Here is a 22,934-nt window from a genome sequence, read left to right as displayed (position 1 = left end):
CTATGCTGAATGCCAGACCACTGAAAGCCAGCTTGAGGATAATTTTGAAAACTTTCTGCTATTACTTTCCAGCAAACCACACCATGGCCATGTAGTGCCTTATCTCATTTCTACTTTCAGATTACTCCATGATAAAATTCAGAAGGCAATAATGCTGCTGGCTGCTCCATAAACATCTTGAAATTCCACATTTCAATCTGTCACAGAGTCCCAAAGGATTCTGCCTATCCTTTGGTTCCTTTTCCTGGATGTTCAGTTTGCTTTCTGTCTCCTTGCTGTCTGTGGGTTTTTGTGCTCACTTATGCCCTTGTCTGGGACCAACAGCTGTTGCCAGTGTGTGCTGTTCTCCAGGATGAGCTGCTGCCTCATTTGTGCCTTGGATCACCTGGGCAGCCCAGGGTGAAGAGCTTGAGAGGAGCCACCAGTGCTTTCTCATTTTTCCACAGAAAGATACCTCCTGGCAGGGAAAGTGGGGTTTTGGCAGCTTTCCCTGATTCCTTCATTTCTGTAATCCTCTTTTCAGTAACCCCTCAGCCTCTTCCCTCCATCAGCCAGTGAATGACAGAAAATGAGCTGATCCTTGCAAACCAGCTGTTCCCTGGCAGCTGTGTCTTGGACTTGTCATCCTGCTGAGAGCTCTGGAGCAAGATTYACATCAGGTGAATCGCTTCCCAGGTCCAGAGAGCATCCTGTGAAATCCAAAGGGCATTGGCAGATTGAGAGCCTGCTAAGGGAGGTTCAGACTGGACAGTCGAGCAGTTGTCAACAGAGGTGGTGCACCTTCCATCCCTGAAGGTTTTCAAGTCCAGAGTGGATAAATCCCTAAGKAACTTGGTCTGATCTCGTAGCTGAACCTGCTGTGAGCCTGGAGTGGGACTGGAGACCTCCTGAATCAATTCCAACCTGAGTTATTCCATAAGGAACAAGGCAGCTKTGCTCCTGCAGCAGCTGTTCACATCTGGAATGACCCAGCTGTGTACAATGGGAATGAAAGCGATGCACTTCTGCCGAGTTTAGTGGGGGAGGATGAGCTGTCTTTGCAAGAGTTAAGGCAGCCTTTATTACAAGGTGCTATTTTTGCCATAACTCTATAGGTGATTTTCATTAGTGAACTTTGTGGAAGGAGGTTTCATAAGAATTTGAATGAAGAGAATCCTCTGCTTTTACACCCACCATCTGTTCAGATTTTGTCTGCAGTTATGCCTCCCTTTGGTTTATTCAAAGTATCTCTTCCATAGTTCCAAATTAGAGGCAACCCATACAAGATAAAAATCTCTTAAGTGTTTGTTCTTTAGAAATTCATGGACTGCAAAGCTGTACCTGACAGTCCCAGCTGAAGAATGGGAAACACCATGAATCCCATTTTCACACAAACTCAAGAGSATGGGCACCTTCCCAGCCTGCACACCCCTCTGTGTCAGAAGAGATGAGCTCAGCTCCCATGTGATTCACTGACAAAGGGAACGTGGGGCTGCTGACAGTGCTGATACAGAGAACTGGGGTGGCTAAGTTCCTAACAAATATTAGGGGTTACTAATAAAGCACTKCAAATTGTCCCCATTGCCTGTTTACCCTGATGATGATGATGATGATGGGGACACTGTATTGTTATCTGGCCTCATCAGAGAACAGYTGAGATAGCAGTGTTGMTCAGATTGTAGAGATTGCAAACTGTTGAGGGAAAAAARCCTCTGCATTCCAGCTTCCCTGCTGCACTTCAGATTTAGATGCAATTTTTGGRTTGGTCCCATCTTTACTCAGATTTGATGAAAACATGAGTTGTTCCACTTCTTCTGAATCAGTAAATATTGGAAATTCTGCAGGTAACTGGTACGTCTTTGTCACCTCCAAGTTTTATGAGGCGCAGCCCCATTCTAGAGGGCAGGAACAACATTTCCTCTGTAGGGTAGTGCTGCTTTTTTCAATCTTGCAGTTGAACAAGGAGGCAGGGAAAACGTTGATGTCTTCATACAGGATCTGTCTGTTTTGTTTTAATAATGTATTTCTAAGGTTACATTTCTCTTATGTTTCCCTAGATGCCAATTAAGTGGATGGCTCTGGAGTGCATACACTACAGGAAATTTACCCATCAGAGTGACGTGTGGAGTTATGGTAAATCTTCACAAATAGTTTAAAAAGTCGTGTCTTTTAAWGCACTAAACCAGGTTGTGTTAGTATGTTGAAAATATCCTCTTTTCCCAAAGGACCTAATTCCAGGCGGGGCTGCTCTTCAGGTTTTCTTTTTCTTTAACTCTAAGCAGCAATTCTTACTGCCTCCCATGTTACATCCCCTCTCACTGAAATATATTATCATGATGTTCCCTGCTGGGGCGAGTGCCGCGAGCTCTGGTCTGGTAGCAGTTTGGCTGATTATTATGACAGAAGAAGACCTCTTTCAGCTTAGCCACAGATTCATAAAAATACAGCTGCAGGTCATAATTTTCAGCAGTCTTTGAAAAGCTCAACTCTAAAAGCCATGAATGTCAAAAAAACATTTTCAGGCTTATGGGACTTTCTCTACCTAGAGTCAGATAAAAGGGAATTTGTCATAATACAGAGCAAATACGGCAAGAGAAAAAAAAGGAAGAGATGCTTTCCAAACTAACTAGAACAAGCATCTATTTAATTTCACAGATAACTTGGGAATTGGTGAGCTACACACACAGAGAAAAAGTCATATTTCAGAAATGAACTGTTCATTCGGTGTTGCTAATGGTTATTCAGAYGAGCTGTTTGCCACATCTGCTGAGGTCTCTGCCTGTTTATCTGGTATAATAAAATCATGTACACCTTTGTAAAGGGAAATTCCCTTTGTAAAGGGAAATTTTCAGCAGTGTCTGGGGCTGTGGAGTCCTATTTGCCTTTCCTGCTGCGATATCATTTTGAATCAAAGGGTTGTACAGCTCTATTCATTACTCACTTTTACCTGTGGGTAGCAGCAAAAGACACTGTTTGCTGTGGCTGGGTAGCTGCCCTCTTCTAGTCAGCTGAGAAARACCTGGGAGAGTTCAATTGATCTCGTAAAGCTGCTCTTTCTCTTCAAATTCTGYATACCCTGGATCACTCAGCAAAAAATATGCCTTCATTTATGAAATTAATTTAAATGCAGGAAGCCCAGAACATCTATAATCAGAAAGGAAAAGAGCATAAACAATTGACAAGTTATAGTTATTTAATATCAACACGGAGATGAGTGAGGGTGAAATAAAAGTGGYTTATTCGTGTGATGATTTTGCCCATCACTTTTCACATTAGCATGGCAGTTGTCAGAATATGGTACTGATTTTGAGGCATGCTTAAAATTACCTTTGCAATACAAATAAAAATTAAAGAAAATAATGTGAGAGCAGCAGTTTCAATATTTAAAATTCTCTTCAGGCGCAAATTGTTTTACTTATGATATATGTTCTTTATTTCGAGCTCTGAAGCAAAAGAAAAATTCCTATGGCTTTTCAAAACAAGAATCTTGGGTTTGTAGCACAGCACTATCATAAACTCAAACCCATAAGGTGATTTAAGGGAAAAAATAATAGCAGTGGCTGTGAATGACTTACGAGGCAAAGCCAATGACATAATGTTAGTCAGTGCTGTACCTTTGTGTGAAATTGATGCTCTAAGTTAGGGAACATCTSCTCTTTTCCCCTGTGAAATAATAGAGTACATCAGCGATTCATTTCCCTTTTTGATAAAAGAGCCTGATGCATRCTTTTGTTATTGCACCCATTTACTTTACCACCCTTCATTTGTCTCWGCCCTATCTCATGTACCTCAAATCTATCATGCTGCTTCTTACACCAGTAAAAATGAGGGGAGTTGCATTTGAAGATTACCACAAAGTGCAGGTTCACCATTTCCCRAGTTTCCAAGTGCAGACTGTCGTGGTCTAAGCCCACATGGCAGCTAACACTGCACAGCCCTTGGTCAACTCCCCTGTCCCCCCAGTCCAAACTTCAGTGCTTCTCCAGGCACTGGTGAAGAAGAGGGAGCAGATCAGAGCTGAATCAGGATACTCTGCTGTGAGAGATTGGGAGGGAATCTCTCAAACACTGTGACCTCAAACACTGTCACTCTTTGTTCTGCCTAGGAGTCACCATCTGGGAGCTGATGACCTTTGGTGGGAAGCCCTACGATGGAATCCCAACTCGAGAGATCCCCGACCTCCTGGAGAAGGGAGAGCGGCTGCCCCAGCCCCCAATATGCACTATTGATGTTTATATGGTGATGGTGAAGTGTAAGGAATTGTCACTTTTGCTACCTCTGTGCTGCTGCAGGAGGGACACTGCTTTAGAACATTTGCATGGGTAGTCTCTGACAGAGCTGGGGAGCAGGACAAGCTGCTGCTGCAAAGCAAAAGCTTCCCAAGATACTGTAAATCCATTTAAATGCTGTCTGCATGTCTTTTGCAATTGCAAAAGTTAGCCATGAAGGGCAGAGTTAGCTCAGCTTCTTACTGCTGTCAGATGTTATGTCATATTCTTGATGTAAGTCAAAATTGTGTGATTGTTATTGTAAACCCTTGTCATTTCCATGACAATTGATTGTGATGTTAAAACAGGTAGTATTAAACATAATTATGGCACATGGATACCCAGCCAGTGAAGGCAGTGAGGAGAAATCCCATTTCCAAATACTGAGGAAAGAAATCACGAATGTTTTATTATTAGTAGCAAGAAAGATGATTGCAATAGTAATAATAAAAAATRGAATTAGTAGAAGAAATGCTATAGAGAGGATTATTTTTTTTTTATTATTCTTAGTCCAGTAGAAAAATTTATTAATATTTTTAGTTCAGTAAAAAAGGGAAACAGTCTGCATGTGGTTTCTTCCTACTTTTTATCTCCAAGATATTCCCACTAATGACAGTATCCTCCAAGGTTATGCTTCTAATTTTAAAAGAATTAGAAATATCTCTCTGATATTTCTGGCTTAATTTTAGTAAGATTAATATATCGACATCTCTTCCATCATATATACTCCTTTTCTTTTTGCTGTGTACACAAAAGCCCTAAGAAAAAAAGGAAAGGAAAACTAGAAGAGGTTAAATAAGTATCTTCTGAAAACAGTTGTACTGTGCTCAGAGGTGTGGAAATTGAGTTGAGTGCAAAAATGTCCCATCTGGTAGGACACATCCTTAATAAAAGACAGTCAGTGCTGATATCTGAATGTACAAAATGGAGAAAATTGCAGGGTGGTGTTGTTGTCCCTGGGACAGAGAGGAGCCCAGGAAATTAAGAAAACTTCCATGCAGTAAGRAACAATCTAGTCTGGCCAAAACCAATGGTGTTTTCCTTTTTATGCATCATAGAATTCTAACTTTCCATTCTTCTGGGCTCTTTATTGCAACTTTTCTTTGGACCAGAGCTATAAAAGACATTAAATTTGTGCATTTTAAAAAACTGAATGGTTTCCTCCCTTGGCACTTAACCTTTTCCTTTCTCATCTTTCATSCAGGCTGGATGATTGATGCTGACAGTCGGCCAAAATTCAAGGAGCTGGCTGCTGAGTTCTCTAGGATGGCTCGAGACCCTCAGAGATACCTGGTAATTCAGGTGAGCAGCCCCACAGCATAATGGGGTGGGAAAATTCTGTCTGTGACACCCAACTGTTAGGGGTGTTGCCTTTGAATATTTTGAGATTCAAGATGCTCTTGAACCTAAGGCAAACAGTGACCACAGCATTTTACAAGTATGAAGTAGAATGAGAACTGWCAGTTCTTCAAAAATAATCATATTAATAATATAACAACCTGAAATTCACTTCCTAAGCTTGTGTTTATGAGCACATATACASTCTCCATCTTTGCTTTGCTTTAAAACTGGGGACAGGTTTTGTCCATCAGCAGACAGTGGATCCGTTTTTAGACCAAGGACTTCCTTGGTTCTAAAATTGATTAGGCTGAATATTTTCCTTGCACTGCTGAGATCACAAGCAAGTTTCTTTTCACAGCCTAAACATGAAAGTTTCTCAGAATACAGGGAGTTATGTCCCACTGCTACTCCTTATGCTAGGAAGGAGCTTCCTTCTCTGTTCTCCTCAAGCTCTTGGGGCTCTGGAGGTTTCACATCCCTGTGAAGGGCTCACCCTTCATAGGTTCATCCCATAAAACTGCCCTGTGGCAGCAGGGAGAAGCTGGTGAGCACAGATGTGTGCCTGAGTACAGGCACGTGTCCTTCCCTACTCCTGTGGCAGTCTAGATTTGTGCATGAGTTTGTTGCAGCTTAGAATCAAGCCACAGAAAGTGTAAAATCCTCAGGTAAGGGCCCAGTCTGTGAACAGTCCAAAGGAAAATGAAAGCTTCTGAATGAAAAAACAAGTGATGGTAAAACACCAGAGATCAGAACATGGGAATAGTTTGTTCCCTGGTTTGATTTTTGTTRTTTTCAGCTCTGTTACGTTCTGCAGAACATCCCAAATGGATGGGAGAGAAATTTGCCCTCTAAGATGCTTAAAGTGCAAATTAAAAAAAAGCCAACATCCAGACATAACAGTATCCTTGTTATTCCCCACCCCTCCTATCTGAGCCTAAATAGCTGAGATATTTYACAAAATATGTCAGAACTTGGGTCAGAAACTGATCTTGTATGGAAAAAAGAGAGAAGAAAGAATAAAAGCTCAATCACAAGAATGCCAAAAAATAGTTTTGCTTGATTCATGAAGTTGCTTCCTTTCTGTCATTATACTCCAGTAAAAAAAAAACAAACCCACAAGTTATGTGGATATGATGCTTTTGAACAAACAAAGTCACATGTGTGGTCTCTGCAGCCTGGCTGCCTGGACATTAGGAGGGCTGAAACCCTCACTTTGGGAATTAATGCATGTTTTGTCATTTTTCCTTTCTCAATGCAACCTCTGTAGGGAGATGATCGTATGAAGCTCCCAAGCCCAAATGACAGCAAGTTCTTCCAAAATCTCCTTGATGAAGAAGACCTGGAAGATATGATGGATGCTGAAGAGTATTTGGTYCCTCAAGCCTTCAACATTCCTCCTCCCATCTACACCTCCAGGACAAGAATTGATTCCAACAGGGTAAGAGAAAGCTCTGACAGAAAATCCTGRTTATTGTAAAAGCACAGGAGTAGATTTAAGTACACCAATAAACACAGGCYAGCACTGCCTTGAGAATTACAAGCTCCCATTGTAAGGAGAGTGTCTATAGAAATGTTGTCACTGGGCTGCCTATTSACTGTGCCTCAGTGAATTCTAAATGGATAGCCCAGCCTTGAGTGAACAAAGGCTCAACTTGAGCTGCCTGTCCTGAAAGCACAGCTGAGGCTCCTGAAGTCCAGCAGTGCTGCTTCTGCRCTGTGACGTGGCCAGGAAATGCACAGCCCTGGTGCTCCCATCCCTGCCATCCTGCTGTCTTGGCAGGGCTGGCACTGATGTAACTAAGGGCAGCTGAAATATATAGATAATGTTGCTTTTGTGTCTGCAGCCAGATTTCCAGCCCAGCCCCTTTTCCTGTTTGCCTGGCCCCACTTCCCAAATGTGTGTTTGTGCTGGGCACGTGGCAGATATTGGCAGGCTGAWCTTTGCACCCTCCCTGTCAGGGCAGGAAATGCTCTTCATTGTACAGGGGCACAGAGAGTGCTCAAGAGAATTGAGCTCACAGAGCTCCAGCCATCTATGGGATAGGGATGCAATCTAAGCTCTTCATTTCATGTCAGTGGAGTAGCACGGGTGAGCATTGCTGCCTGCCTTGGGCATTTCCAGCAGGGTGAGTTGCTTTCAGGAGGTGTCTGTCTCTATCCAGTTACTCCTGMTGGCTGCAGAGCAGTCTCAGACTTGGTGTGTGAGCTCTGGTGYGTTGGATCCTGTCCTACATGCCTGTGCCCTGCTGCAGTGGGGTGCAAAGTCAGGGGCCTGAAATCKGTTTTCTCTCCTCAACAGCTCTAACCTCTGCCTGTTCTATGCTTGAGTCCAGTCTTATAAACTTTTTATTTGCCACCCCTTCTCACACAACTGCAAGATGGTAAAATGCATTACTGATGTGAGGGCATTGTGTGTTTTTCATTTGGGGCTTCTTCCTCTTCAGGGTCCTTTTAGTCGAAAGTCACAGTTTAAATATTAAGTATATTCTCTGAAATGCTGGTGTTTATTCCTCATGGATTAGAAACACTGGACATTTTGGACATTTATCCTTAGCTGAGGTAGTTCCGAATTCATACCCAGGTGTGAACTGGTCACACCATGTGAGACAGGGAAGAGGTGGGACAGAGCCAGGAGTGTATAAACTGAGTCAGTATCTGTGCTCTGACCATACSCTGCAGGAAGCTCCTTACCCTCTCCTGAGGAAATCAGTGCTTTTCTGGAATAAGGAAGGCAGAATCTGATCTTAATAGTCAGCTTGGAAGGAAATTGCTGCTGCTTTAAAGGCAAGGAAACTGGAGGTGTCAGGATTCATGTAGCATTTCTCCTGCATCACAGGAAGACAAGTGAAGGGGGGGTGCATGATTTAGCAATAGGTGAGAAACTTTTTTTTTCTGGCAACAAGAGTTCATTGATGGTGATCTGAAATAAGTCAGGTTTACTCCTAGCTGTCTCTGGAGAGSTTCTGTTTCCCTTCTTGCCAGCTTCCGAGAAGACAAGGAAAGGGCAGCAGTCACCTTTGGAAGGTACTCACTGTCACAGGGATGTAAATCACTGCAGCTGAGTTTGACACAGTGGAGTAGTGCCATTTACCCCAGTGCAGGGCTGAGAGGGCAGAGTYTGACATATTGGGTTTGTTACATTCATCTCACTCCCATATTCGCTGGAAACACTGGGACACATTTAAAGGARAAAGCCTTAGCAGAAAATGGACTCACTTTTTCAACAGCTCTTTTTGCCCTCTGTCTTTGGTACCAGTTGAGCTGAGGMGCTCACTAGAGCTAAGGGAATTCCAATAAAAGTCCTGGAGTAAATATTGTGAAATATTTTTTTTTATGATGTGTTATTTGAGCAACCAACAAGGTCACTAGGATATTCACTGGAATGAAAGCACAGGCTTTWAAAAAAATTATTATTATCATTATTATTATTATMATTATTATACAAAAATTCAAATAACTTTCACAAAGCCTTTTCCCAACTCTAAAGCCTACTGTTGCAGCTGCTTGCACACATGTGAACCCCCTGAAGTCAGCAGAGCTGCAGAAAGAGACCTCGGGCCTTATTTTTGCCATACACAGAGACTCCATCACATTCTTGACATAACATCTCCTTTCCCCAGTTCACAATTTCCTATCTTGGTTTGAGACTATGATCTTGTGCTACTAAAGACAGTGGGAGCTTTGCAATTCAATTTAATGGCAGTAGCAAGACTATATCCTCCTTTCAGAACTCCTGATGCTGGGAATTTTTCTCTGGCATTGTACAGCAGTATAACACTTAAACAAACCTGGAATTACCCTTTGCTAAAAGTTTTCAGTCTGTGAGCGAAATTGTCTGACCCAGCTCAGACAGAGAGGTCAAAGAGGGCCAATCTGGAAGCCCTGCACCATCACAGCACTCCTGGTTTCCTCTGCAGAGAGGTGTTTTCTGGAGGTGGTACATTTGTTTTGTCTCAGTGCAGAAAGCCACATGCATCTCTCTTGCTTTTGTGAAGCACTCAGTTTCTCGGTACGTTAACTATTCTTTTAGTGAAGATTGATTTAAACAAAACACAGTCGCTGCTGTTAAGGTAATAGTGCATCTGCTGTGCATAGTTCAGTGCAGATGGATGTCAGCTGCAGGAATCACACGGAATTGAAATGCTGTCAGAGCTCTCTAGCTGCACTTCTCGGAGTCTGTCTTGGTGTTTCCTTTGGATAGTCTGTGATATATGCTTGTTTAGTGCAGTGCATATTAATATTGCACAAACTCATTATGGTGCTGCAGCAGCCAAGATGCCAAATGAATGGATAGAGCTTAGGTGGTTTGTGTTCACTGTGTCTGCCAAATTGCATTTTATGGGGAGATTGTGAGGCAATTTGGTGAAGGAAAATGCACTGACAAGAGCTACATGATCTCCATGTCCTTTTCAGGGAAGGAAGCATGAAAGGTATTGTATTTCCCACCCTGGCTGTTCCAATCACRGTTTTAGTGGCCAAGGAGTCAGCTCAGGGCACTGGACTCCTTCTCTGTGCTGACAGCATTGAATGTTCCAGCAGCATGGCTCCAAGGGGACAGAGAGGGGCAGGAACAAAGCAGGGAGATCCTGAACCTCCTCACACGGAGGCTTTGAAGTCAAGGAATGAAGAAAGAGCACGAGCATTTACTTTCTCAGGAAAGCTCTCAGGTTTCTCTGCAGTGGTCTCAGGTCTAAATCCTTGCAGCTTCTTGCCTGGGAGAGGCAGCCCTGGATGAGGTTTATGTAAAGCACTCCCAAAGAGCTGTTTGGATGTGAATTAACACCACAGAGCSGCAGCCCATGGATGGAAGACTGGAGAGAGGGAAGGCTTGTGGGGAGTTGCCAGCTCCCTGGAAAGTGTCACATCCTTCTTCCCCCAGGGGTTMCAGTGATTTATGAAGCTGCAAGGCTCAGTCATTGCTTCAGCATTTCCATCACACCCACACTGACTCCCTGCTGGCACATCCTTGGGACCTGCCTGWGCTGCCAGGAGCAGAGCTTTGCATGGGCTCTGACCCTTAACAGTGGCCTCTGCTGTGGAGTCCACTCTGACACTGCTGCAGCTTTTAAAWAAAAATTAGCATCCTAAGCTAAACTGATTTTTTTCATTGGATCTGAAACTCTTCAGCTGCTTTCATCTCTTTGGCTTTTTCCAGTTTTTATTTTCCACTGTCTAGAGATACTCCAGAAAAATGGAGTTTTAGAAGCTCTGTGCTTCTGAGAGATAAGCTGAATCCTCAGYAGTGTTTCCATGAGCACAGGACCCCAGTTAGTGCTCAAGTGTCCTGCATTTGCATTCATTAGATGRTTCATTCAGGTATTTGTAGCAAGTGCTGTCCTGTGTGCAGAGATAATGCAAATACAGCAAGCACTCTATGTGCCCCACGATGATTTTTGCTCTAAATCCTTGGCTAATTCCTGCTGAAAACTGTCTATACTGTTTATTRCTCACTGATACTGCCCCATAATTTTATTCCATGCACAGTATATCGTGGAAGCACCTGCCAACCCTGCAATTAAATATCAAGCAATTTTTTTCCAGACAYGTCTAATCCATATGTCCAGGGAGACGATCCTGCTTGGCTCCAGCAGACTGTGGGACACTGGAAGCCAGTTTTCAGTTCTCTGTGCAGTGTCTGGAGTGCCACTGGAGCAGTCCTGGTGTGGCCTTAGCTCTGGTAGTRCAGCATCCTTTCACCTTGGCAAAAAGCTGGCAGCAGGAGGGAGCTGTGGTTTGATTCCTCTTGTGTCCCGGGGTTTAATAGCACCTGGTCCCCATTTCTTTTCCTGTAAGAGAAGGCGATTAAATGTTCCTGCCTAAGTTATTTGTCCAGGTGTGTCCTGGTCACATGAGACTGATGACAGCAAAACATTTTCATCTTGAAATTAATCCAAAATGTGTGTGAAGAGATCTCCAGGTTACATAGGGCCATTGAAAGCATTTTGTCCAACCTTTTAGCATAGCATAGATCAGTCTCTCATCTCTTTATTTCTGCACCAAGCACAGAAGTTCTGTTTGAGGTACAGTTTGATTTTAGAAAGCTTATCTTGATTGTATCAGATGGGATGGAAGATACATCACAGTGTCAAAAAGTCTCACCAGGCAATTAATGCTGACTCTTCAGAAGGGTTTGGATCCCGTTCCTGTCTGCCATGCACGCTTTTTTGTGCTGGATTTAAGGAGCTGCCAGCAATCATAAATCTCTGGTTGTGATGGTGTGATTCTTGGGGTGTCCTGTGCAGGGCCAGGAGCTGGAGTCGATGATCCTTGTGGGTCCCTTCAAATTCAGGATATTTTGTGATTCATTCTTCTGCTTCAAGGGCTAAGCAGGATATTACCACTTGTATGTGCTTGCTGATAAATGATGACAACACAGATGTGGAGTTTTTTATTGTTTGTGGTGTTTGCCACCTTTCTGCTTCTGCAGTATCTTCCCGAAAATAATATGACCAAATTTTCCTAAAATTTGATACCTCTTAGGGCAGCCTCTCAAGTTGTGGTCTTCTTCAGTTATTTCTGTCCCATTTCTTTAATTGCTGCTCCTTAATAGGAGATCAAAAACTTTCTGAAAATCTTAGTAGTCTTTTTTTTGCCTTGTACTAGACTCTGTCAGTTCCCTATGCAAGCGTGACAATAAAAACTGCAATGCCAGAACAGATGATCTTGTAAATGAACTGGACATTGATTCAAAGTGTTTCACAGCATTTCAGATGATTATACCGAGTAACTATATGAGCTCTTTCATTCCTTTAAAACTGCATTATTAGTTAGGGATGTTTGTATGAAGCCATTCTGTATGTTTTTTGCTAAATATTACATTTTGTGTGTTTTCCTAGGAGGGTCTAGGCAACTGGCTGCACTTACTGCCTTCAGACCTTTAGGGTAATTCTGGAAGTCCACCAAGCCCCTTTTCAAGATCTCAGATTCCCATTTTCTGCTTTCCTAAGTTTTAATGACTTTCTTGTGGTAGGAGGCTCCTGTCTGTTCTACTCTGCCTTGTGCATTAAGCAGAGCTGTTAGTGTTTGATTGGTGCCTTGCAGACCATCACAAGTATTTTACCTGCTATAACTTTATTCTTCTGAAGAATTCTTCTGTGTCTTTTTCTAGTCTTTGYTGGAAATGTGGACAGCACCAGGCCATCCTTGTCCATGAAAAGCAGGAGGCAAACCCAGACTTATGCTAATCAGCCTAATTTCATTGCTCAGGGTGAAGAAGTAGTGAGAATAACCATGCAAAAACACACTATAAAATATATTACATGAAAAATTATTTTGGTGTTAATACTCTACATGAAAAATCAAAGCTTCTTACAAAATATGTACATCTGGAAGAGGAGTGTTTATACACCTTTTTAAAATGTGCTAGGTTTGTCAGAGGAGAAGGGAAGAAAATTCCTATGGGAATAGATGATTCCTAACTCTTCTCATAGAAGTCTTTGAAAGTGCTTCGTGACTATTAGTTTCGTGCTTTGCAGCCAGGCTGGCTGAAGTCACTGACATCTCTCAAGGAGTAAACCCTTCCCAGCCTGAACTGATTGTCTGGACCAGCTTGTCAAATTGCCTCATGGTTTTACAGGGAAGTGCCTTAAACAGGGTTATTTTTAAAYTTTTAGGTATTTTCTGTCACGTTCAGGCTTCTGTATTCAAGCGTATAGATTTAGAGCCAGGCATAAAGAATTAGAGACTTTCTTAAAGTGTTGGATGGCAATTTGGCTTTACAAAGGTAATATGGATTTAATAACAAAATCACCACCTCACAGAACTTTCTGCAAGCTCAGTGGAATCAGTGAGAGAGATTGTAGCTGTACATTGCTTCCATCCTTGGTGCGYGACCTGTAAATTCATTGACCTTTAATATAAACTGGTTTAAAATCAGGCAGCATCTGCTCAATCCATGAATAGCTGCTGGCTGTGTTAACAGTCAAGAAAGCTCGCAGCTGATCTGTTTTCTTTTCTCTCCTGAAAAGAAAAAGTCAATAGATATAAAAAGAGTAAGTAATAAATATTTTTACACAGCACTGATGAGGCATTCTTGGAAAACAGCAAGCTAAACAACTCTACATAATTCAGTAGATGAAAAAGTGGACTGAGAGTCAGGAAATAATTATGAGAGCTGGGAGAAAATTTTCCTTGTGCGACAAGATGTGAAGCAGAAATCGTTAGTGGAAGATAACCATTTGTGAGGAACCCTATTTGTGGTTTTCTTAAAACAATAAAAGCACCTGAAAGACACAAAGGGGCATGATGTGGAAGGGCATTAGGTGGGGTTGGATGGAGTTGTCCCTTAAATTCCTATCTGGCCCCCGAGGCAGAGACTGCTCAGTGTCCCGGGGCACTGGGACTTCTGGGATAATATTCTGGGAGGACTCCCAGGTGGCAGGAGGACTCTGGAGCATCCTGTGCTAAATACTGTACTTTCTAAACATAATGCAATAGAGTTAAATGCCAGCACAGCCTAAAAAATGCCCTTTGTTAGCCAGAGTAAAGAGTCTGTCTTTCTTGTTGAATGTCAGAGGAGGGGAGGGGAAAATAATCTCCAAAGCTATAAAAAGACTCTCCAAAAGATGCAGTTGGGAGAAGTGGGAGGAGGCACAGATGAAGTGTAGATTTAGAATGTTAAAAAATGATTATTTTATCCAAATCAGCTGGATGGTTAGTTCTTTTAGAGTATTATTGCCACCAGAACCTCAGCCCCGCTCTAAATCAATACAGCATTTCATCAAGAAGCCTATTCTTTGCTATAAGAGACCAAGAGTGCACAATTATGGGTTTCTTTTCCCCCTTGCATAATAAAATTGGGAGATTATCATCAAGTTTCTATTCAGATTTTAGGAAGGCTTTTTCATTTTATTTTTAAAACCCATCTTTTCCTGTAAGAGCTCCCTGTTCAGGCCAGCATGCGGCAATGATTACTGCTGTAAAGGCTTCAGTGGAGATGTGCTCTATTTCATTTTCAATGAGGGTTGATGGCATTTTGAGAGGCTCAGAATATCCTTTGATTACTGTATAAAGCAGGCTGGGGAAGATGGCAGTGCAGCATGCACATAGGAGGGGGCTCATCAACTTTCTTTTGTGTCTTTTTTCTTTTTTCTTTTTTGTCWTCCATGTCACAATCACAAATCATGGCCGTGTTGTGGTTTTGATCCTGTTCTCCATGCTTTCCCTGTTTTGGGATTTGAAGCTTGAGGTTTGTACAGAAAAGGAGATGCTACTGCTGGTTCTGTGTTTTGGACAGCACAGGGGCAGGAGCAGTGCCTGACCCCTCTGTCCCTCAGGGAATTGCTAGAACAGCTGAGAAAAGGTACCTTGTCCCTTTCAAATTGTGGGGAATTGGCCCAGCGTTAAAAGCTGCCACTTACTGTAAAGTGTCTTGGAGAGTCTTAAAAAAATGAGTGACAGAAAGTTAGTCATGGGAGACAGGAAGGATGGGGGAGTCAAGGAGATTGAAAGGCAAAGATAGGCAATGCCAGCTGTTTCTCTTCCTGCTCTGCTCTCTGTTTGACACCCAGATGCATTAACAGAAAGGAACAGGCAAATGGAATCCTTGTATCTTCATTCTTGTGTCGTGCTTAAATCAAAGTGCATATTGTGCCAGCTGAAATCCATTTGCCAGCCCTTCTGAAGGCAGGAAGGATAAAGAGTTCTGAGGTCCAGAGAGCAGGTAGGTTTACAAGCCTTTGGTGCCATAGAGCAGGAGAATGCATTTGTTTCCAACCYGGGTATCAGGCTCAAAGAGATGAGGCTACGGAAAATCATTTCACCTACCTTTGTCTGCCAGTGCAGCTGGATATTGAGTTTTATGCCAAAACTGTACATCTTTTAAGAGATTATTTTCATCAGTGGTCTTGCTGTCTTTGACTCCTCKACTCAGTGAAATGTTAGACTGAAAATAAATGTTTTGTATCTGGTATTTGCCAGTAAAAGCACAGGAAATACTCTGTGCATTGTACAGGTATGTTGTTTCTCATACCACTATGCGAAGATTATTAGGCATGCTTTGTTTGTGCTAGATGCCATTTCCTGTTCACAGTCCAGACTAAATTCTTCCTAGAAGGCAATATGGGTATCCTGCTGCTTCTGGACTGCAATAAAAGAGTTAACAAGTATGAAAACACACAGTTGTTAGGAGAGAAAATTCTTCAAGAGAAAGTGGAAATCACTTATCTGAAGCTAAGAAGTTGGTCAGTACTGACCTGAACCCAGGGGGGCAGGGAAMCAACTGCACTGACTTTGGACAGGTTCAGGGATATCTTAAACCCCCTGTTCTGCCAGGACATGGGCTGGCATGTCCACATGACACAGCCTGTGGGAACTGAGTTAGAGCTCAGGCCGTCTGCAAATTTTACCTGTCCTCTGGCAAACAGCACCCAGAAAAGACTTAGGTGTAGGAAAAGACTCACTCATTGTTCCTTCTGTTTATTTTTTCCCTCACTAATCTAAGCCAGATGTTTTGTGTCTCGATTGTAGAAGAAGCTATTGGTAGAGAGTGGAGCAAACACTTCACACAGGCTGATGCTTACATTATTTTTTATATTTGTGATCAACATTTAAGTTAAAATGTGACACATTCTGAGAGAAGGTACTGCTGGAAAAGGGTCTGGGACATCATCTTTTCCCCAAAAGAATCTTAACAGCCCAGAGAGGTGTCTAATCCTTTCATTTTACATACAGCCCTTCTCTGAGCAGGGSCTTGGACCAGAAACCTCCAGAGGTCTGCAGAGCCTTCCAGCAATTACTATACAAACAGTATTCAATTCCTATTTAGCATTACACAGAGATCTCATGGCACATGTTTTTTCCTTTGAATTTCATCTCGGAAATGTTTGCTGTCTGGAGCAGGGCAGAGAAATCTGCAAGTTCTTTGGAAGCAGGACTGCAGTCAAGCAAGGATGGTTGTTCTCCTGGAATGGTCTTTCCTGTTTGAATTTCAGTTTGGATCAATTGTAAATACCAGGCTGCTCTCTTGGAATGGAGCTGGAGTTTGCTCAGGGGCTGGTGGGACACTCTGCGTCGTGCACTCTGCCTGCAGCCCCGCCAGAGCATCCCAAACATTTTTCAGATCCACTCACATAAATCAGCTGTCCTCCTTCCTGGAGAACTGCTGAAATGTTGATGCTTGCAGCAAGACCTGGTATTTTAAGATGTTTTGGTTTGGTGACTCAAGCCTGGCTACTCCCTTGGTTTGATATTAGGTAAAGAGTTTCATGGGGAAGGAGGACAATGAGCTGTTTCTGGGGGTGCATAGCYCAGGACTGATAAACTGGTACAAAGAAAGGTTGCAGAGCTTGCTCAAAACAGATAATCTTTAAGTTGCCTGAGGCATGGACCATGAGATGCCTCTGAATAGGATTTGTGAGAAGCATTCCTATGAGAAGGTGGGAATGTTTTATCCCTGCTTTGGTTTTGGTGCTTTTTGCATATGAGAAGGAGAGGAAGAGGGGATTGGGTTGGGATGGCAGATCAGAGTGGGTTCCAACATGTGTATGTTTGATATTTATCTTGGAGAGATTTTAGGAGCAAGGAATCTGAAAATTAAATTAATTAATAGAAAGCAATAATACAAGCCAATATTCACAGAAGTGTTATTTRCCACTGTTTTATCAAGGCTCATTTTACAAAAACATTAGCTGTTACAACAGCTGATGTGTCACTRGTATTTTATACCAGAGGGCCTCAGAAAAAGGCTTAGGAGACATTTGCTTGGGTTTTATCCTTTCTCCCTGTTGCCATGTTTTTGCCTATAATTCAATCACGTGGTKTACAGAATGAAATCTTGGGCATTTCTGAGGAGAGTTGTTTGTGGGCAGTTAAAAAAAGTGAGGCTCCTTCTGGAGCATGATGAGTTCCCATGTCGATGGATGTGTGCCCTCCACAGCTAAAGGATATAACACATATTGCACCATCAAAAGGGAGGCACTAYTGATTTATTTTTTTATTCAATATACAAGTTGAGCCTTCTTAAGTAGGCTTATGTTGTGAGGTCTTCAAGCAACCAGCCTCTGTCTGTCTCAAAAAGATAGAGAAGATAATCCAGGTGAAACTTTCTGGATCACAAATCCAAAAATCTAGAGCTTTTCAAYAGAGGAACATCTGCTAATTTTTTCAAGGTAGTGTTTAATATACAAAAACAACAAYCCYCCCAGAAAACCAACAAAGTAAATTGGATTTCACATACAAGACTATTCAAGTTTTACCTGGTAAAATCCAAATGTATTTTCTTCCAACAGTGTGATTCATTTCCTGACCAATASCAGTTGTCTGAGGGTAATTTTGGAAGCCTACAAAATTATGACCTCACTTTGTAATTATCTATCAATTTAAGGACACTTAAACAATTACACTAAATTTTCAAGCCCACTAAATGGCACCACAGCTGTTTTCTTTTCCTGCAGTTTTATGGAGCAGTAGCCACAGTTTATCAACTCACGGGGGAAAATCGTAAAGAAGTAAAAAGGTGTGCAGACAGCAGTGGTGGAGAAGAGCCACGTGTAAAGTTCTGTGGTAATCCATGTTGTTGCAAGAGAGATATATTTAGTACTGAGCTAAAAGGGGGGGCGTGAAAAAACACAATTATTGTGATTTTAGTTGTCAGGCCACTGGCTGGGAAGGGTCTTTTCAGCAAAAATAGCAATAAATGCATTCATTCCAGGCATTGTCTCCTGACATCTTGGGACAGGGCTGTGCTAAGAGGGTCTGTTASTGTGTTGTTATAGCTGCAGACTATGTATTTAAATATTGGAGTCACAGCCAAGAAGAGCTAAAGATAGGACAGTGGTTTAGCCTTTTGTGCTGAGGGTGGAGCAGACCAGACAACATGGCCATCGTAGAACAGTATTTTTCTAAGCTGCTAATCTTCTAAACATTTACTACATTTACATTTACTAGCAGAGGGGTACAGSAGGAAACCCTCTCTCCAGCGTGGCAGCCTGCAGGTGAGGGGGAAGGAAGCTGGGAGCTTTATAAGGAGGGTRGAGCACTCCCAACAGAGCTTTGGATTCCGTGCTGTTGAGAGAGGTGACTCTCTCTAGTCACCACTTTATATTCCTTCTCTGGATCCTACAGTAACCATCAGTTTGCCTAAAACTTCATGTTCTGTCTTGTGTTACACCTTCACTCGCCCAAGAGGGATCAGTGGCTCTAACACTGGTGAGACACACAGTTTATTGTTGGGGGTAAGGTATTTGCCCTGACTAAATTCTTAGAATTTTGGGTCTAGTTAGGAAATCTGACTGRTGTGCATGTTTCTCCCCATTAGCTCATACAGCTCATGTGACTTGTTTCATTCATGTGACCTCTTGTTACATATCCATCATCCATTTTTCTTTCCTATTAGAGTGAAATTGGACACAGCCCTCCTCCTGCCTACACCCCTATGTCAGGAGTAAGTATTTCACATTCAGCCTTCATCCTTTAGGTTTTCTTCCCTTCTTCACTACTTTTTTTCCTGTTTCAAACTCCTTTCTCCTGCATAAATGACCCAAAAGGCACCAGGGTATGAAGTGTACATATAAGGAATCAAATAGTTAAGATCTCCAGACTCAGCCTGCATTCATATACAAACTCCAAGGACCCACACCCAAAATTCTGGCAACTTTTCTTGCAAAAGCATTCAGGTAACAGGCTTGGATGAATYGGTACATTTTTCCTTCCTGTCTACAGGTCATGATGTTGAAATTTCCTTTCATGCCCTTGCTGACAAGCAGAATGGTCRGTTGAGTTGAACCACTGAGTTGAGGTGCCAATACAAACACAGTTCACCAGCCTGAAATGCACTTTCTGATTGGAATTACACATGGGCGACCCTGAGATTCTCATGCAGAACACCCTAAAAGTATCACCCTGGAGTAAAAAGGCATGATRGTGGCCTCTATCCCCAGTCAGATTTCCCAAACAAGGTTTAGGGTTTTGGTCAGAAATCAGGGCAGGTTGCCAGAGTAATAGGAGAGGAAATAGCATGTTCACCTCTCRCAGCTGTTTGTGTCCAGCCTCCACGTGCCTAGTAGACCTGTTTATCCTCACTGAGCACCACCGGGCAGATGGACAATTTGTGGATCCACACAAAGCCTGGAAGCACAGGATGGGCARGGCAAGGCAGGCACTGGAGCCACAGCCATGATTTGCTGTTGAAGTTTCTCCCCTCAGGAGCCTCCTTTGCCATGCTCTGCTCTCTCTTCCAACAGAACCAGTTTGTGTACCGGGACGGTGGCTACACGGCGGAGGTGCCGATGCCCTACAGGGCTCCGGGCTGCATCATTCCAGAAGCCCCAGCTGCTCAGGGGGCCACGGCTGAGATCTTTGATGACGCTTGCTGCAATGGCACGCTGCGGAAACAGGTGGCAACCCTGGCAAAAGAGGACAGCAGCACCCAGAGGTACAGCGCTGACCCCACTGTCTTCATTCCCGAGCGGGTCGTGCGGGGAGAGCTGGATGAGGACGGGTACATGACACCAATGCGAGACAAACCCAAAACAGGTAAAGTACTGCCTTTCCAGAGAGGCTCCTGGCCTAGCCTACATGCATTCTTCCTCTGTGTACATAGGCTGCTTTTCATCAAAAATGGCTTTGTTTAGTTACACGTCAAGGTTGAAGCATTCTGTCTGGGTTAATATGGGGATTTGGTTTTCTCTTCTTAATTTTCTACTTTGAAATGCTCAAATGTGCCAKTATGTCAAGGTTGGTAATTCCTCCTTTCACTTTTTTTTAGTGAAATAACCAGAAGAATGAAAAAAAGCCAAGCCCCCTTCTTATCCAAACATAAATCTTCAGTTTTTAACAGGGAAAGGATCTATCTTCAGCCAGCCATAGTCCCAGCTTTGCRTTGTTTATTGATCTTCTTATTCTTGGCATTGTGCTTAGTAAATGTCATGTTGAACCTACCACAGAACTGATACACACAGCTGGCATTTTATACCCAAGACAAGTCTAGGATTGAAAGAACAAGATGTGCTTTAAAGAGACCATCACCGCAAGGTGAAGATTGCCTAAATTCTGTGCCACTTCAGCAAGCTGCACTTCCCAGTTTGCCCTCATTCATTTTTTTCTCTTTAAATAATGGTATTAGTCATTTAGATGTAAGGGCATGTGTCATTATTAATTTGTTCTCAAAGCTTTGCATTAGCTTTRAGGAAATTAATAAATGCACTTGTAAATGACAAGGCACTGCTGTGTTTGCTAAGAATTTGGAAGCCACTTGTCATTTGTGGTACATGATGAGAATGGAGGGAGCCCTGAGGCTTCACCCACAGCAGTAGCACTTGTGGGGAATTACTTTCAGTGTGAGCCCATATGTATGTTCCCATACRAATTCCATCCTGGGAATCCTCAGAGTTCTGCAGGAGCCACCTGAGCCCTTGGGGATATGGCAGAAGCAGCTCAGGAGAAAGCAGCTCCTTCCTGACTCCCTGGGCACAGCCAGAGGGTTGTCACAGCTGGCCACACGCTGTGTGCTCCATGCCAGCTGCAGGGCTCAAATCAAAGCCCTGCTTGGCTRGCATCACTAAAAAACAATATGTTCTCATTATTCAGCTCATGCTCAGTGATGTCTTTGCTGTGGATTCAAAGGTATTCACTGGGTCTTGAACTTTGYCTGTAATAGTTTTGGCCCCATGCTGGATAAAACCAGAGGATCCTACATCAGCAGGCACCAGGACTCTGTGTGGAGGTGTCTGCAGAGCCCTTTAACAGCACTGTGCTGCTGGAAATGTGGTGTTAATCCATAGCCACTGATTTAAAGCAACTGCAACCTGCTCCAAATCCCATTTTGGAGCTGATCTAAGGCTCTCTTGTTACCTTTCCAGGGCCCATTTGTATATTTTTTTTTTCGTAATGCTTCAAGGCCCTTTGTCCTTCAGGGATGGAAAGTTTTTAATCAGGCAAATTGTTCTGTTAGAAATGAAGCTGTCTTAGAGGTTAGTCCTTGGGGATAGGCTTTGTGCAGAGAGGCTTAACTAAGATTCCTGTAGAGTTTTCTGAATGGGAAGACTGCAGACCAGAGGGTTTGCTGATAGATCCAAGGCAGAGGCAGAAGTCAGTCAGCATGTCTGGCTCTGTGGATCATACAGTGAGAGGCAGTGCAGGGGAACACATGGGCTATGGCTCAGGGTTAATTGTGTTTGGTAAGTCAGTCTTCCAAGGTATCTGTTTTAACCCATATTGTCTGTTTAGCTTGTAAAGACTTCATTTTTCACGAGTGTATGATCAACATAGCAGGATCCTCATCCCACCTGGAATTGTAGGAATGGCTGAGGTGGAGGATGCTSTAGTCCAAATGCTCCTTCTGGCCACGGATGATACACAGATGGATCACTACCATTCTCAACTGAGTCCTTTTTTTATCTTTCCTTAGATTACCTGAACCCAGTGGAAGAGAACCCTTTTGTTTCCCGGCGGAAGAACGGAGATCTCCAAGCTGTGGACAACCCAGAGTACCACAACGCTCCCAACGGGCAGCCCAAAGCAGAGGATGAGTAYGTGAACGAGCCATTGTACCTCAACACTTTTGCCAACACCTTGGAGAACAGCGAGTACCTGAAGAACAATTTGCCAGAGAAAGCCAAGAAGGCTTTTGACAACCCAGACTACTGGAACCACAGCCTGCCCCCMCGGAGCACCCTCCAGCACCCGGACTACCTGCAAGAGTACAGCACAAAATACTTTTACAAACAGAATGGACGGATCCGGCCCATTGTGGCAGAGAATCCTGAATACCTCTCCGAGTTCTCCCTGAAGCCTGGCACTGTGCTGCCCCCACCACCCTACAGACACCGCAATACCGTGGTGTAGTGGCTGTGCTCTCACAGAAGTGGAAAGGCAACCCCTTCTAGCTGCCTCACTCACACTCTCTCGCTCTCCTTTTCCCCCTGCCCTTGTCCTCCCTCCCTCCCTCYCTCCCTCCCTCCTTCCCYTCCCTTCCTCTCTTTCTTCCTCCTACTCTYTCTCCCATGAGCTTCCTCTTCTTGCCAGTTCACTCATTTTTTGATATTTCTAAGTGAAAGGATGTGTTAGAGTTGGTTGCAGATTGGGTTGGGAACCAGGAAGGAAGGAAAGAGACTGAAAGAAGGCGTACACAACCTGGCCTTTCCCACTCTCTGCAGATGCAGCAGGTTGGATGCCCAGAGAAGCCASCTGGTAGCAGGAAAAGCCAGTGGCAGTGCTGCTGTCCATCTTGTTCTCAGTGATTCAACCAGACACTGTAAGGAAAGCCACAGAAAGGCCRATTCTTTCAGCAGGAACTGATGAGAGTCTGTACAGCATTCCTGGAAATCTCCATGCAGTTTCCATCAGGGTGAAAAATGGACAATTTTTATATCCTGTGTGATASCGTAGTAATTGAGATTGAGAATCCAA

General features: G+C 43.2%; 1 protein-coding gene across 1 annotated transcript in view; it reads left to right on the top strand.

Annotated features, from left to right (window-relative positions):
- Window positions 1–22,545, top strand: part of ERBB4 (erb-b2 receptor tyrosine kinase 4) — a 525,799-nt gene extending 503,254 nt beyond the window's left edge. The window contains exons 22-27 of the mRNA XM_057389869.1: window positions 2,037–2,112; window positions 4,085–4,231; window positions 5,452–5,549; window positions 6,856–7,026; window positions 19,769–20,060; window positions 21,934–22,545. Of these exons, the coding sequence (XP_057245852.1) occupies window positions 2,037–2,112; window positions 4,085–4,231; window positions 5,452–5,549; window positions 6,856–7,026; window positions 19,769–20,060; window positions 21,934–22,370 (1,221 nt within the window). The 3' untranslated portion in view covers window positions 22,371–22,545. The remainder of the gene's footprint in view (window positions 1–2,036; window positions 2,113–4,084; window positions 4,232–5,451; window positions 5,550–6,855; window positions 7,027–19,768; window positions 20,061–21,933) is intronic.
- The last annotated feature ends 389 nt before the right edge of the window (window positions 22,546–22,934 follow it).

Source organism: Malurus melanocephalus, unplaced genomic scaffold (assembly GCF_030028575.1).
Source record: "Malurus melanocephalus ecotype Western Australia unplaced genomic scaffold, MMel_1.1 scaffold_20, whole genome shotgun sequence".
Taxonomy (NCBI): domain Eukaryota; kingdom Metazoa; phylum Chordata; class Aves; order Passeriformes; family Maluridae; genus Malurus; species Malurus melanocephalus.
This window is presented reverse-complemented; position numbering and strand designations above follow the sequence as displayed.